Source organism: Phalacrocorax aristotelis, chromosome 3 (genome assembly GCF_949628215.1).
Source record: "Phalacrocorax aristotelis chromosome 3, bGulAri2.1, whole genome shotgun sequence".
Taxonomy (NCBI): Eukaryota; Metazoa; Chordata; class Aves; order Suliformes; family Phalacrocoracidae; genus Phalacrocorax; species Phalacrocorax aristotelis.
Genome location: NC_134278.1, coordinates 64,304,028 through 64,318,823, shown reverse-complemented (window position 1 = coordinate 64,318,823; position 14,796 = coordinate 64,304,028). Strand labels below are relative to the sequence as shown.

The window sequence follows — 14,796 nt, the reverse complement described above, 5'->3', positions numbered from 1 at the left end:
CCTTCCTCTACTAGTCTAGCTAAAGCAGTAAGCATTGCCATTTTACTTGGGCTTGATATGAAAAATGGATGTTCTTTCATATGTGCTATTTCAAACTCTAAAAATTTTAAGTTTGCTGTAATCTGAGATGGCTACCATTTTATTTGTATGATGGCTGGTTTATTACTGTCAGAGATAAACAAGTTTAATACTTTACTGCTGAAAAACATTTGTGGTAGTAAAGGTAATTAAATAGATCAGTGCAATAATTGCGTCGATTATGTAAATACTGTATAATCTTGCAACAACATTTTCTTTTCTACTTGAGAAAATGTGCGTAAGCCTAGACCCACAATACAAGCCACAGCGTGCTGCTAATGTTGTTGTAACTCTCTACACACCCACCTTTCCTCCACCCCAGGAAGAAGATCACCTGTATGTGACTTCTGTTAAACATGTATAATATGCATGTAGCCTGTTATCCACAGTTCCTAGCAGGTATTTGTTCCTAGCACTGTATTTGTTTAAGGTGAAAAAGACTATGAGAAGATGATGCATTTGTTAAACTGGTCCAGATTTAATTCTGCAGCTGTTCCTGAGCCATGGAGTCATGCTGTATTTGCTTTCATTAAAATCAATCTTCTCTTCCATCAAAATAAGTAGAAGGTATATTTATGCCCTTTGTGGCTTTGGAGAAAATCTGAAAATACGTATCCTAGGAGGTCTGTTGGAGTTCAAGGAAAGGAGCCCTAAGTTGCCTGTTAAGATGACATATGGGGGGTAGGCTCCCTCACTGTCCAAATGGGTGGAGTTAGCAATCCTGACTCCTGTTGACTTTGAGATTCTTCAGAGATATAAGTGATGGCATGATTTGGGCTCCAGACTGATAGTCACTGTGAGACTAGATTATTGGGGCGGGGTGTGTGTGTGTGTGTGGGGAATAATGCATTGATGCCTTGATGCCTCCAAGTATTTCTCATGTCTGTGTCTGATACCCTAATGGGTTCTCCCCTTAAAGTTAATGGAATCTAAAAGTACAGGCTCCTTGGTCACTTTCTAAGCAACGTGTTGGGAAGTAAGATGTTAGGAGAGCACTGGTAATTAACACAGCACAAAGTAGTTCACAGGGTTCCATCCATCTGGTACTGTCAGTAATACAGCAGTAGAGAAAATTTTAATTTGGTCTTGGCATATTGCCTTTTCTTTGAAGTACATTCACGTTTCTACCAAAAAGCTTAGTATGTACATAAGTGCTCTTAATTTTGAGTGCTGTAGAAGTGCTTGGTTCTCTTGAGGCATATCCAAGCTAGACGTTTAAAAAATAAGCTCTTTTTACAGAGAGAATCTGTAGCAGTGCTGCCCAGGCTGTTAATTAGTAGGGTAATTAGCATTGATGACTTCTGTCTTCTACTGAATTCTTGTTACCTACTGGCCTGCAAAGACCCCATTCCTTGTGGCCTTTCCTTATTTAACTGAGCATTGGCTGAAGTTTCACGTTATGTTCTGCTATAGGGCCTCAATCAATATTGTTCTGTTTATATATAAATAAAAAGTATTGGCTAAGAATGATCTAATATGTTTTTATTCATCGTGGTACACATTGTGCAATTTTTTTATTAGTCATACTATGTAAACCCATTTAATTAAAAAATGTAACAAGACTAGTTAATGTACATCTCGTATTTGATTGTTTTATTGGTGTGTATGTGTTCAAAGTATTTGTGGATGGTGAGATTCCTGCCTCAATGTTCACAGTCTTTTGCTGTGATGAGTGAATATGAGTCAGAACAGGGCAGGGCTCCCAGCCTTCTCCGCGATTTTCCTGCGCATGGGAATGCACAGAGGTTCAGTTTTAATCGACAGGAGTAAAACTCGTTAATGCTTACCTTCTCTTCAGTCACTTCTGAGGAGTTCTTAACACCCCTTGGTCCATTGTGTGGCACTGCTCACGTCAGGGGGACAGCTGAAACCTGGAAGAGGTCACCTCCAAGAGAAGCCTTCTGTGCTGGAGCACATGTGCAGAGGTGTGTTTCCTGGTGGAACTGCCTCCTGCTCGGGGGTCTTGTAGGCATCGTGGCTGCTGGCTCAGCTGCCTCCTTGTGATTCACCACGACTGTGGTGGGTAGGGACAAGGTGGGGACTGGAGAAACAAGTCTCCCACATGATGTGGGAGGATTGCCACAGCTGCTCTTAGCACCTACACTTCTGCAGCTGAAGAATATGTTGCCTTACTGTGTTGATCAAAGTAGTGTCTACAATGTGCACAGTCTTGGTAGCACATATGATGGGTCCCATAAACAGATGGGTAAGCTAAAGGAGCCAAAGTAGTCAGGATAGTTGATAGGAAAATAAAGACCTGGTGTCTGCTTTTTGTTTCCAGACTTAGCTTATTTAAAATTTGTTGTTTCTTAGGCAGATATGGATAATAATTCTGAATTCAATTTATTGGAAAGGGAGATACTAAGATATGAAACTAGAATAAAGACATGTTTGTTCAAATTCTGGGAGGGAAAGGTGAAAAGAGCTGAACCTGCTCTTGTAAGTTTGCTTTCTGAAGAATCTTAATAATTCACTGCTGCTCCCCTCTGTTTCTCTAGCACATATTTAAGTGGATGTTTGCTTAGAAAGGCTGAACGGTGCTGCTCTTTCTTGAGTTGAAGCACCTAATTGGATCAATGGATGAATGAGGAATAAGTTCATGAAACTGTGGTTTTATGGCCTCGACTTCTAGAAGTGAGTTGATTCATTACTTATTTAAAGCTATTCAGAGTGCATCTATACGCTTGACAAGAGGATTCTCATTAGATGGAAAGATGAAGGTTTCCCTTCTTATTCTCTAGCATTTTATATTCAATCTTACTGATTAATGCAGGAGGCCTTTCTTCCTTCCAAGAAGGTGGAAGGAAGAAATTGATGATTATATCAGATGTTTACACAGTAAATACTGAAGTTGTTTTAAAAAATTAATGTGCTGCTATAAAAATAATCTGCCAGTCCTATATTACTTTGTATAGAAAAGTGAGGCCTTAGAGATATCATGGAATCATGGAATGGTGGGGGTTGGAAGGGACATCTGGAGATCATCTTGTCCCTGCTTGGGCAGCTGCACCTAGAGCAGGGGGCACAGGACTGCCTCCAGGCAGGTTTTGAATGTCTCCAGGGAAGGAGACTCCACAGCCTCCCTGGGGAGCCTGTGCTGCTGCTCTGTCACCCTCACAGGAAAGAGGCTTTTTCTCATGTTTAAGTGGAACTTCCTGTGTTCCAACTTGTGCTCATTGCCCCTTGTCCTGTTGTTGGGCACCACTGAAAAGAGTCTGGTCCCATCCTCTTGACACCCACCCTTTCAGTATTTATAAGTATTTATAAGATCCCCCCCTCAGTCTTCTCCAGGCTAAACAAACCCAAGTCTTTCAGCCTTTCCTGGTGAGGGAGATGCTCCAGTCCCCTGATCATCTTCGTAGCTCTCCGCTGGACTTGCTCGAGCAGTTCCCTGCCCTTATTAAACTGGGGACCCCAAAACTGGACACAGTACTTTGAAGAGAGACCTAGAAACTTCTGTAGAGATGTTGTTATTCTCTGACCATTTTTGACAATAAGGGGTAGAAGAAGGAGAGAATACAAGAGCAGCAGTGGAAAAAACTTAGGTGTGCATGATGTTTTGAGACAGCGGTTGGCTTAATGGAAGCAAGTATTTCTTCTGATGCAGTGGCTATTTCCAACTTAATTTTTTTTTTTTTAAATTTAAAAACAGGGGTGAAGAAATCCTGTCTGGTTTGGGTTTTTTTAAGGCTATTTTGCTCTGTCCTAGATTTACATGGCATTGAAAAGAAGATTTCCAGTCCTTTGATGCTGAGTAAATAGTTGTTTTCTCACAGGAGAGAGAAAAAAAAAAGGCTCTACTTGTTCAGTTCTTTTGGCCTGATTTAAAACCTAGTGAAGTAAAAAGTAAATGCAAAGAGATGAGTCTCCTGAAGGAAATTAGGGAGAGACTAAGTCTGGAGTTTAGTTAGTGTCCTTGTATTCCAATGTTGTCTTGTGAGGAGTAGGGAGTTAGACTTGATGATCCTTATTGGGTCCCTTCCAACTTGAGGTGTTCTATGATCTAGCACTGCCTGTATTAGTATTTTTAAATGAATTCTTAAAAAAAGCTTTTGACATAGATGATTAAAGTTGAAAATGTGCATACAAACTGTGATTGTGTGGTTTGAGTAGGTACGTTGGAATTTTTTGGTGCAGAACAGGATGGGAGCTTTTAACTGTGCCTTGACTTTTCTGCTCTTTCTTCTCAAGAAAGAAACATTTGGAACCCAGTTCCCAGTGAAACCATATTGTTTTATGCCGGGAAAATGTGTCTGTGAATGTAAAATGCCATATCCTTTCTTGATACTACTCTATAAGGTAGATACCTACCTTGTCCTGAACCTTACAGTGCTAAGAAATCAGAAAGAATGAAATATTGACAATCGGGAAAGGAGCATATGGTAAAATAACGTGTTGGCTTGATCTAATTCTTGACATAAAATGCACTTAAATTGAGGGGAATCTTTCCTTTTATGTTAAAAGCTCTTGGATCAGCATCCAAGAGCAGAAGTGTTTCATTTGCTTTATAAATAGCATCACCCAGACATGTCACAACTTTGTGGCTGTGGTTTGGGGTTTTTTGGTTGTGTTTTTTTTTGTCCCCTACAAGAAAAAAAATCTTCAGCTGTTAGCAGTTTTGGATAAAACTGAAGAACAGGATAAGGAAAGGATTGTGGTTAATGCTCTGTAAGTGCTAAAGCGTATGCATGACTTCTCTGTTCGGCTCATGGTTTTCACAGTCCAAACTTTTCCTCTCTTTTTTGTTTCAGTAGTTAAACAGTTGCTGAGTAGCACTTATAAAAATAAAGTCATACAATGTATTTGAAAAGAGAAAAGTATTTTATAAGAATCAACGAGTTCTTTCAGAAGAAGAATTCTTCAGAACATTTTCTTCCATCTTATAACTGGAGAAACTGAGGCTAGAGGTTATAACTTACCTCAGGGTTCAGAGCATTTAAGTGTCAGAAAGAAGAGCAGTGGTGAGTAGGTGGCCCTGGCTTCTGAAATTATCTTGATGCATCTGTGCCTTGATCTTTTTTTTTTTTTTTAATCTCTCTGGCTGGCAGTGAGTAGGAAGGGGAGGCCAAAGGCTGGAAATTAACTAGTGGTCTACTCAATGGATGGTCATATCTGGGTTTCACGGTAATGGCAGACAGTATATTTTTGTATGTGTTAAGATTGAGAGCTTATTAGAGCTGGAAGTGTTGAGGGGTTGGTTGGGTTTTTTTTTCGCTTTTTGGTGTTTTTCTTTTTTGGAGGGGGGGGTGGAGTGTGGGGGAAGTTCCTCTGTCAAACCCTGTCAGTGACTGCTTACTCTTTGGGTATGGTGTTCTTCTGAAACAGTATTTTAGCTGCTCTTATGCTAAGAAAATAGCAGGAGGAAGGCATGAAACTCCTATAAAATATAGCTTAATGAACATACAATGGGTGTCTCATGGAGTGGGATGAAAAACCCCTATGTTGTGATTGAGCAGTGTCTTATGAGTGCTTCTGTTTGCAGGGTTTTTCATAGGCAATTTATCTATAAATTTCTTTTGCCTCTTTTGCAATAGCATATGATCTTGAAATCAGTTGGCTTCATTTTCTATAATGTAACCTGACATGCCCAATGATACAAGATGGCTTCCAGGTAGTGTTACATCAAGGGGGTTTTGGTTTTATTGTTTTTATTGGTTTATTTGGTTTTATTGGTTTATTATATTGGTTTTATGGTTTTTGTTTGCTTATTTTTTATTGAAAACATATGCAGTCCTAGTTATCACAGCCTGCCAAATCTTGTGAAAGATACAAATTGTCTTGTCTTCACAAGGTTTTCCCTTTCTGATAGTTAGCTAACTTGTGTTGAATACTGCCTTTTGACATCCCTCTGCCCTATGAAAGAGCAGAAAGGTACACGTCAGTAATTTCAGACTGGCAGACTGCTTCACAAGGCAGTGGGTGTAGAACATGAACTTACCATGTGCAACTCATTATTCTCTAAATCACAGTAATGAGCTTCGTGTAGTGTTTGGATAGTTTACAGGGACTGAAACAATCCTGGGAATGAAAGAAGATAGCAAATCTAGAGTTTAGCCATTGAAAACTATCAGATTACCCATAGAGACTGCACATAGGTGTCATGGTGACTGGCTTCAACTTGCTCTTCATTTCAAAGGTAGAGATATCACGCTTTAATATCTGGTGTTAAAGCAGAAACATCAATTAGCATGTTGTTATAAATATTTATATTTCCCAGATCACAATATAATTATCCTAATAGTCTTTGTTCAAACTGCTGTTTAACTGTTGCATATCAGATAATGTATTGTGCAGGTAATTATACCTATAGAATCCAGTGGGTGAAAGTGGGTGTGTTTTAAGTGTAGTGGTTTAGCTGACAATGAGTTTCAAAGTGTTGTAAAAAGGAGAAACCAAAAGTTACCCAGTGTCCTCAAGATACACAGTTGTCTCTTGAGAAAGTCTCACCCCATCAGTAAGAGCTCAGTTGCGATTGTATTGGTACACAGTATGACTAATGGGGGGGGGTGGGGAATCCCTAATCAGGGCTGTGTAATCAGTTATTTTTGTTAAAGAATTTAATAGCCTTGCTACTGAAGTTATCCACCGCTCTTCTGTCAAGGGAGCATTGCTTTCATCTCAGTTTTCATATAGAAGCTCTCAAATAGCTGAGACAAGGCTGAAATAAGCAAAGCTTTCCTGCTAGGGATACCTCAGGATTTTCTTTTTTCCATCCTAAAGCAATGGAGGGAGGAAGGGGATTTGTCAGTACAGTCTGGCTTTATGCAGCATTGGTACCTTTTTATGCGTGTTTAGTGGTGTTATTAGGAAGTTTGTTTTTTTTACAAAAAAACCCCAAGTACCTAAATTCACACACCCTCTTCTATTGTAATAGGTGTCTTTTATTTGTAATAGGTTGCAGGTAGCTAGGGTGCCATTTTATTAGGCATTTGGAAACATGTTGTGGGCTGGCATAGCTTTTAACCAAGGGGGCCTTGAAATAAAATCATGCTGCATAAGCTGAATGTGCTGTTGATAGTTTTCCTCTGTCAGAATGCACCTCTGCATTAGTAAGTAAACAGAAAGAAATGTGCTCCAGTGCCTCAGTTGCCTATGTGTCAGCCCAATCCATCTTCACCAGCCCCTGAAGCATTAACCTTAGTCATTACTATATTTTGTACTTGGAGCAAGTCACTCTTACAGGTGCAGACCAAGGAAGGCATTCTCAATCTTGTAGCTGTTCTCCATGACTCCTCAGATAATAGGGAAATAGAGATGCTGAAACAGTTATACCTGTAAGCTTGAAAGCCCCTTTGGAAGCCCCTCCAGTCAGGTGTATTTTTGTGTGTTAGATACTTCTTGTATGTTTTAACATGCTTATTTAAGTAGTTTAGCAATTAAAGGTGATTGAGCAGAATGTTTAAAAGGGCAGGAATCCTTTCTTAGTGACTTAAAACAATGAAAGGGAGTGGAGTGATATTTAACTAAGCTGCTATGTAACTGTTGTTTTCTGTTACTTTGTTCTGTTGGCAATGGTCTTGGGCATGTATGAAAAGTATTCATGGTACTAACTACTGTCCTCTTTTTGTGGCTACATATGTACTGTTACGTAGTATTTGTGGTAGGCATTAAACGGATGGGATTTGAGGAATGGAGCTCTTTCTTTCACGTGACAAACTAGTAGCCTGTATAAACCCTAGAAGGCAAATTGCTGAGCTGAAGAACAGCTTGTGTTAGAGCTTTTTTTATTACTCCTCTTTTCTCTGTTCACGCCCTTTAGTACAAAGCGTCTTTAACTGTAGACAAATGTCAATTGTGTATAGCTTCCGTGTACGCCCAGAGAGTCCAAGGTGTAGGCAAGTAGCAGGATGTAGCCAGGAGGAAATACATACCAGAGGTGGGCTGTGGGCTTGGTTCAGAACTGGTAGCCCTCCTGCAGAATACTTGTGTTCTGGCTGGGTGTTTGGTACCCATGCTGGAGAAGAAGGAAGAATGGTCCAGCTGAGCCTTCAGGTGGTGCTGTGTTTGACTGCACCCACTGCGTTCCTGGCTGATGAGCCTGAGGTGTGTGAGACCAGAGCTGTCCTGCCAGCTGAGCACCATCCAGGACTCCTCTGTAAAGAGTATCCCAGGCCACTGTGATACATACCATCGCATCTGTCATAAACTGTGTCCCTTCTTCACTGTTGTTACCCATGTTGTTGAGGTGATAATATACATCTGTTTTCAATATGAGTCACTTGTCAACTCATGTATGTGCATCTTGCGGTGGGTGATCATGTTACATCAAGTTTCTCTTAAAAAGAAGTCTGAAGTGCAGAAAAATCCTATAATTTTAACACTATAGGGATGTTCTAGCTTGCAGTTTTTCTTGAGTAGTGTTTTGAAGTGGTGAGCACACATTGAACTGAAGAGATGAAAGTAGATGAAGATTAAAGTCTCACGGGTAAAACATCCAGCATGTTGCATAGTGGCACTTGGAGATGTGAAGGATGAAATATGCAGATTGCAAAAGTTGTGAGCAAGTGCTGCCATAAATGGCTAAAGAAAAGCCAGAATGCCAGCATATGAAGGAAATCCAATTAATTAAAACCACCCAGGCTTTATATATTTTGTTCATTTTGCAAAGTGAATGTTAATGGTTGGTGCTGTAAAACTAATGGTGTGGTACAGAATATTCACACCAAAAGTGTTATTGTTGCCCTACATTGTCTGTACAAGCTAGAAATCCTGATTTTTGAGTTTTTCACATGTGGAAAATAATGTTCCAACACCTGCCTGTAATTGTGGGTGTATGCATTCCTAATGCAAAAGGTATGCACTGCATAGGAAAGTAAGTTCGGGGGCGGGGGACGGGGACCCAACATATGCATATATGGAAGAAGACTCGCCCTCATTGTTTTAGTTTAGATTCAGCTAAAATTTCTAAGTGTGAATAAACAGAGCAGCTGGCAAAATGCAAGTTTGTGCCTGGAGCCTTCCAGGCTGCGTTTCACTCAGTGCTCATCTGCTTGTGCAAGCACAGTTCCATCCTCCCGCCGCCCTGTGAGGAGGAAGGAGCAGCCCCTGCTACCGAGGTGCTTCCAGCTCTCGGCAAGCGTGTAGGAGACAGCGTTCCCGAGGCCAGTTTGCTGCAGCTGAGGAGACAACACTCATAGACCCCCTTTGATTAGGATGTGTCAGTGTTGTCAGGGCAACTGTTAGCAGCAGCGTATCATATTTTCTCCTCTTGCGTTGTGTGTTGAATATTTTAGTGTGCTGTAGTTGGGAGAGGATTGCAGGGAAAAAGGTGCTGCAGCAAGGAACCCGGAGCTGTGAGCTGGGATCTGATTTTGAACGGGTTAAGAGAGTGACGAGCAGCATCCAAACCAATGTGCCTTTAATTAGGGCTTTTCTTGAAGGTGGGGAAAGACTGCAAACGTTTCGCTGCCCAGTGGACATTGGTATTTGTCAGCTGTTTGCATACTGCTTATCCAGAGGGGATCTATTACAGGTGCTCAAATGAACAGGCAGTGTTGCAGCTAGCTGCTAAGCAGGGGCTGCAGTTTCTTACTTTTTTTTAATAAGCAAGAGGCAGCAGCAACATGCCTGGCTCAACTACTGCCCTCCGACAAGAAAGATTGAAGAAGACAAGTGCCAGGCCAAATCCCCTGGGTTTATTCACCATTAATGAAGAGGATGAGCAGCAAAAGAATGGGAATTCCAAAAGACTGAAAGGTATGTCGCGGTTCTGCAGCACGATCAGGGCTGTGCGTGGAATGCGCTGCACAGCAGGCACAATGTTTTATTAGCTCTTGTGTGTGCTATGGAGAGTCTGTAAGTGGCTGGTGCAGTTTGGCAATGCATATTGGCACCCACAAATGGACTGTGTGTGATAGGTGTCTGTATCTAAATCCCCTGGATTGTTATGCAATCAACTGCTTGGGATATGAAGAAGAAAAAAATACTTTTTAGTTCTTAACCCCATTTTTTCCAGTAGGTATAAGGGTCCTGCATCAGAAATACAGCAGTGAATTTCTGTGTTTTATTTGATTTCTGTGCACAGTCTGGATAAATACCTGTTTTAAAAAAAAGTGATCGTAGGCTTGGAGAATAGAGAATGGAATACCAGCCTGTTTTCTAGAAGACAGCTTTGCCAAAGGCAATGTAAAATTAGCTATACTTCCATTCCGGTGCATAAGGGTCAGTGTGCCTTTGGCAGAGTATAGAAAAATACACATTGTTCAAATATGCGGACTTTGATAAGTCAGACTTTGATAAGACAAAAAAAAAAAACCCGCAAACAAATTGTAACTGCTACAGAAAAATACTTAGTGCTTAATGTAGGTGAGTAGTGGTGGCAGAGGGATGCTGATGGCTGTTGATTTAGAACAGACGTCTGTCAAGCCTGTGTAGCCACTGTCTATCTTGTACGATGTAACTAATGTTTTCCACATGGATCCTAGTGTTTAAATTCTGTTGGTCTCGGAGGGATCTTTCACCTTACAATTGTGATTGGAATTTTAAGTTTGATCATTAGAATTTTCATTCTTTTTTTGTCATCAAGTGATTCCATTTATATAAGTACTCCTTTTTGTAGTCTTATTTGGGCAGAAAAATTGTACCGGATATTTTGTTTACAAAACAAATGTTTGTAGCCTCAAGACTTTGTTTCAAATTTCAGATGTTACTGTTCTACCATGTAACAGGAGAGGTTAGCAAGCATTTAAATAGCAAATTTATAGTATGTATATTTATTGGAGCCAAATCATTTGCAGCTAACTAGTTATTTTCTTTTTCATGAAGGAAAAGGGTGGCTTTGTAGCTGTTAGAAAAAAATTCAGAACCCAGGATTTTTGGGGGGTTGCTGTATGTACTTTTTTTTCTCAGAATAGTAAAGAATGTAACACATCTGAGCACCATGATAGAATATATATCACTAGTCATTGTTAATGTGCCTAATGTGTTAGGGTGTTGTGTACATAGTTACTTGCTCTTCTGGGTATTTGAAACTGTCCGTATAAAATGGGGATACAAACTCTACTGTGAGGTTATTGAATTTTTAATGTTTTAAGAAGCATATTACTTTCCTTTATTACCCACTGGGTGACTTCCAGAGTCAACAGTCCACAAAGCTAAGAATCAATAGTTTTCCTGTTTTTGTTCAATGCACTGATAGTTTCCCAGGGTAAAAGTTTTTGTTGACTTAGCTAGTGTTTTCTGCTTGCAGCAGTTACACAGATGTGCTTATCCTTTGCCTCTCTTATTGTAACTGAGGTTCCAGTTTTGATTATTCCTTTTTTCTCTTGCTGCGGTGAAATGTAAGTAGACAAACATGAATGGGAGCACAAACTAACAAGTGTATGTGGTTTTAATATAATAAATTTGTCACTTACCTTGAATGCTCCTAGTGAGAAATAGCATAGGAGGCTGTACAAAATGTTTTGGAAGTATACTCGTATACTTACGTATACTTAAAATGGCTCACAGTGTCTCTAGAACACCATTCACATGCTGATGGACAGAGTTATTTACCTTTCTGTACATTTGAATGCATTATCAGTGGTTAGGTGGGTTAGAGCTGGAATTCCTGGTCATGGGGAATATGTGTATTCAGCGTGGTGGTCTCCCTTCCCTACCCAGTACCAAGCAAGGTCACTCCAGCGTGGCTGTGAGCAGAAGCATGAGATGTGTGATGGACCCATGTGAGACTTTCTCAAGCCTTTAGAGTTTGTTGTTCTGCTGCTATTTTACAGTGCTTGCTTCATCTTCAGGTTTGTTTTTTTACCTGTCCTGTTTGCTCAGCAAGCATTTGCAGCTGCTGACACTTTTCTGTTTTTCCTTTCCTCCTGCTCTAGCCCATACTAAGGCAAGTGTCATCTGTATGGGAGGGGGGTCTATGTGTCATCTTCACCTGCAGTTTCTATAACCATGCTGGACCTGTCTTTGTACAGCAGTTCAAAACACAAGGGTTCTTTAATGGTTCTGGTACTCTAAAGTAATAAAACAGCTTGTTCCTCCATTAAGGATATTCGAATGTCATCACAAGTTTTAAAATAATAGTAATTTTGGTAGTTCAGGTCTTCTCAGAATACTATGGCTTACTAAGCATTGGAGTTTGTAGCAGAATTGTTTTTGTCATCTGGGCAAATGATGATGTGCGTGGAATGCGCTGCACAGCAGGCACAATGTTTTATTAGCTCTTGTGTGTGCTATGGAGAGTCTGTAAGTGGCTGGTGCAGTTTGGCAATGCATATTGGCACCCACAAATGGACTGTGTGTGATAGGTGTCTGTATCTAAATCCCCTGGATTGTTATGCAATCAACAGGGATCATGAAGTGGCTAACATTTGTGAGATTTTTCTGTGAATTGATTTTTTGATATCAGCAATTTCTTTTCTTGTCTTTGGCTGTCTGTATGGTAATCTGAGAATTCTGGTAGGCAACGAGTGTATTCCTCCAATGTAAACAAATAATGAACTGAAACCTTTGTCAAGGATTTCTTTAATCTGGCAGTGATCTTTGTAGCCATGTGCTCCTGATATTTCCTTTCCTTTTATATGAATTGTGTTCATTGCTTCTTCACCAAATACTATCACTTCCTTTCCTCCTCTCCACCCTTCCCCCACCCTCCTCCCTTCCCCCCTTACAGCTAAATGCATGTTTTAGGAGGATGGAATGGGGCAGCAGTTGACTTCTGGATTCTGAATAAAGTCACTACTTGCCTCTGTATATCAATTCCCTAACTGGTAGTTAGAAAAGTAGGAGAATTTTTTTGTTCAGTCTATGCCTGAGAATTTTCTACAAGCCTGGATGTGAATTTCGTATGAGCCTGTGTCTGTTAAGACATTTTTATTAATCTGTTAGGTTTGACAGGAATGCTGGCTGAAATTGCTGGTCACAATTGGGTGGGTGTATTGGCAGGGTGGGGGTATACCCTTGGTATTTTTAGTAGGGAACTGATCGTTCTGCTGCTCAATGTGTTCCTTGGAAGTCCTCAAAACTGTTGGTGGATTTCACAGATAATGCTCATACCAGGTAATGAGTCTCATCTCATAGACATTCATATGGTTTGGTTCCTTGTTTTGGATTTGGTGTTTTTCCATTTGTTCTAATGGGTTTGACAGTTTCCTTTAGCTTGGGAGGAATGGGGGTGGGTGGGTTTTGGTTTTGGGGGGTTTTGCTCAAGTTTTATTGCTTTCGTCATTTTGCCAAAATAGTAGTTCAACCAAACAAGCATGAAACTTAAATTAGTGAGCTCAAGTGCATGAATGAGTGGAGATCTACAAAGTGACACTTTAGGAAATGCAAATGTAGTGTCTCAGCCTGATTCTTTAAAGAGGTGTGTTCATCGTTGAATGATAATGGCAGTAAAATTCATGTCTTGTTTGTAAAATGAGAGCACTGAGAATTGGCACAGGTATCTAAGCTATCTGGTAGTTACACATCCTTGTGACTATCCAGAAGGTTTCCAGGTAATAAATCCTAGTTACTGTTTGCTGGTTGAGGTGTGAATGTGAATCAAGGATGACCTTCCTACTGGGATCAGCACCTACCAAAAAAAAGCAATCTGGCTAGCATACCTGGTTTTGTTCTGTTAAGCAGCCTTAGAAATCAGTTCACGGTAAAGTAATAGACAAGTGTTTCCAAAGGGACATTTTTGACAGCTTGATATTGGCACTTGCATTTTCAATTGCTAGAACTATCCTTCAGAATGCAGTCTTGGCACTCAGAGCACACTTTTCACCCAGCGTTAATTATTTCATAAACACTGTTTCCTGAAAGATCTGGATATATGGCTGCAAAAGCTTCACTTTTGCGGCCATTCTAAGTCTCCATATGAAGCAATGTGCTTTTTAAAATCTATTTCCCTTTCAAAATTTAGGATGTGTAGTCGTGCATGAAATATATGCCATGTGTCTTATTTAGGCTACATATTTACATCCCAAGTGTGCTACTGTGGCAAGGACTGTGTTACAAGCTCTTTGGGACAAGGCTTGCATTTTTGTTACGTGTGTGTATAGCACCTGCTATTGCAGGGTCTAGAGGTCCAGCTGTTGCATCGTAGAACAGTGCAAACAAATATTACTTAGAATTGCCTTTTTTACTATTAAGTCTCTATTCTCCTCCCTGTTATAACATACAAGAATTTTGCTACATAGTTCACTCTTCAAATACAATTTGTACAGGTTTGCAGAAGCTTATTTTGCACTTCAATTGCATTTTGGTTCAGTCACCAGCTTTCCAGCAGTTCTACAATTATATCCATGAAGAAACCAGACAAAACAGGCACAGAACCACACGCTCAACAGCTTCAATGTTCCCTTAAAGCTTGTTTTGTAAATCAAATATTGTTTCTGTGACTGAAGATAGTGTGTGAATATGCTTCTTTTTATATAAATCACAAAGATGTCCTGGTAGCTTAGTGTTTAATTAAAGGTATTAAAGGTCCATCCTGCTTGTGTGAACTTTGTCCTCCCCATTCTTTGAATTCAGGCACAAGAAATTAATTTCCCTCCTCTGCCCTGTTGATTGTGTGCATTTTGGATGTAGTCTTAACTCTTACTCAATTGTATGATATTTTTAAGTGATGCTTCCTCTCCTTCCTCTTGGAGGGGGGAACACCTCAGACTATTGATAATGTTGTGTTTCTAAAATTATCCTTTGAAGAGCATAGAAAAGTAATGCTCATATTTTTGGCTATACATTTGAATAATTAATAACTAAAATGGCTACTTTGAGATTTATCGCAAATGAATG

At 40.0% G+C, this 14,796-nt stretch overlaps 1 protein-coding gene across 11 annotated transcripts in view; it reads left to right on the top strand.

The window, feature by feature from the left end:
- Window positions 1-14,796, top strand: part of MAP7 (microtubule associated protein 7) — a 123,085-nt gene that overhangs the window by 4,585 nt on the left and 103,704 nt on the right. For 4 of the 11 annotated variants that reach the window (XM_075087715.1, XM_075087713.1, XM_075087714.1 and 1 more), the window contains exon 1: window positions 8,636-9,774. The exons of the other annotated variants lie outside the window; for them this stretch is intronic. In XM_075087715.1, coding sequence (XP_074943816.1) covers window positions 9,642-9,774 — 133 coding nt within the window. In that variant the 5' untranslated portion in view covers window positions 8,636-9,641. Of the gene's footprint in view, window positions 1-8,635; window positions 9,775-14,796 lie in introns of those variants that run through there. 11 annotated transcript variants of the gene reach the window in all.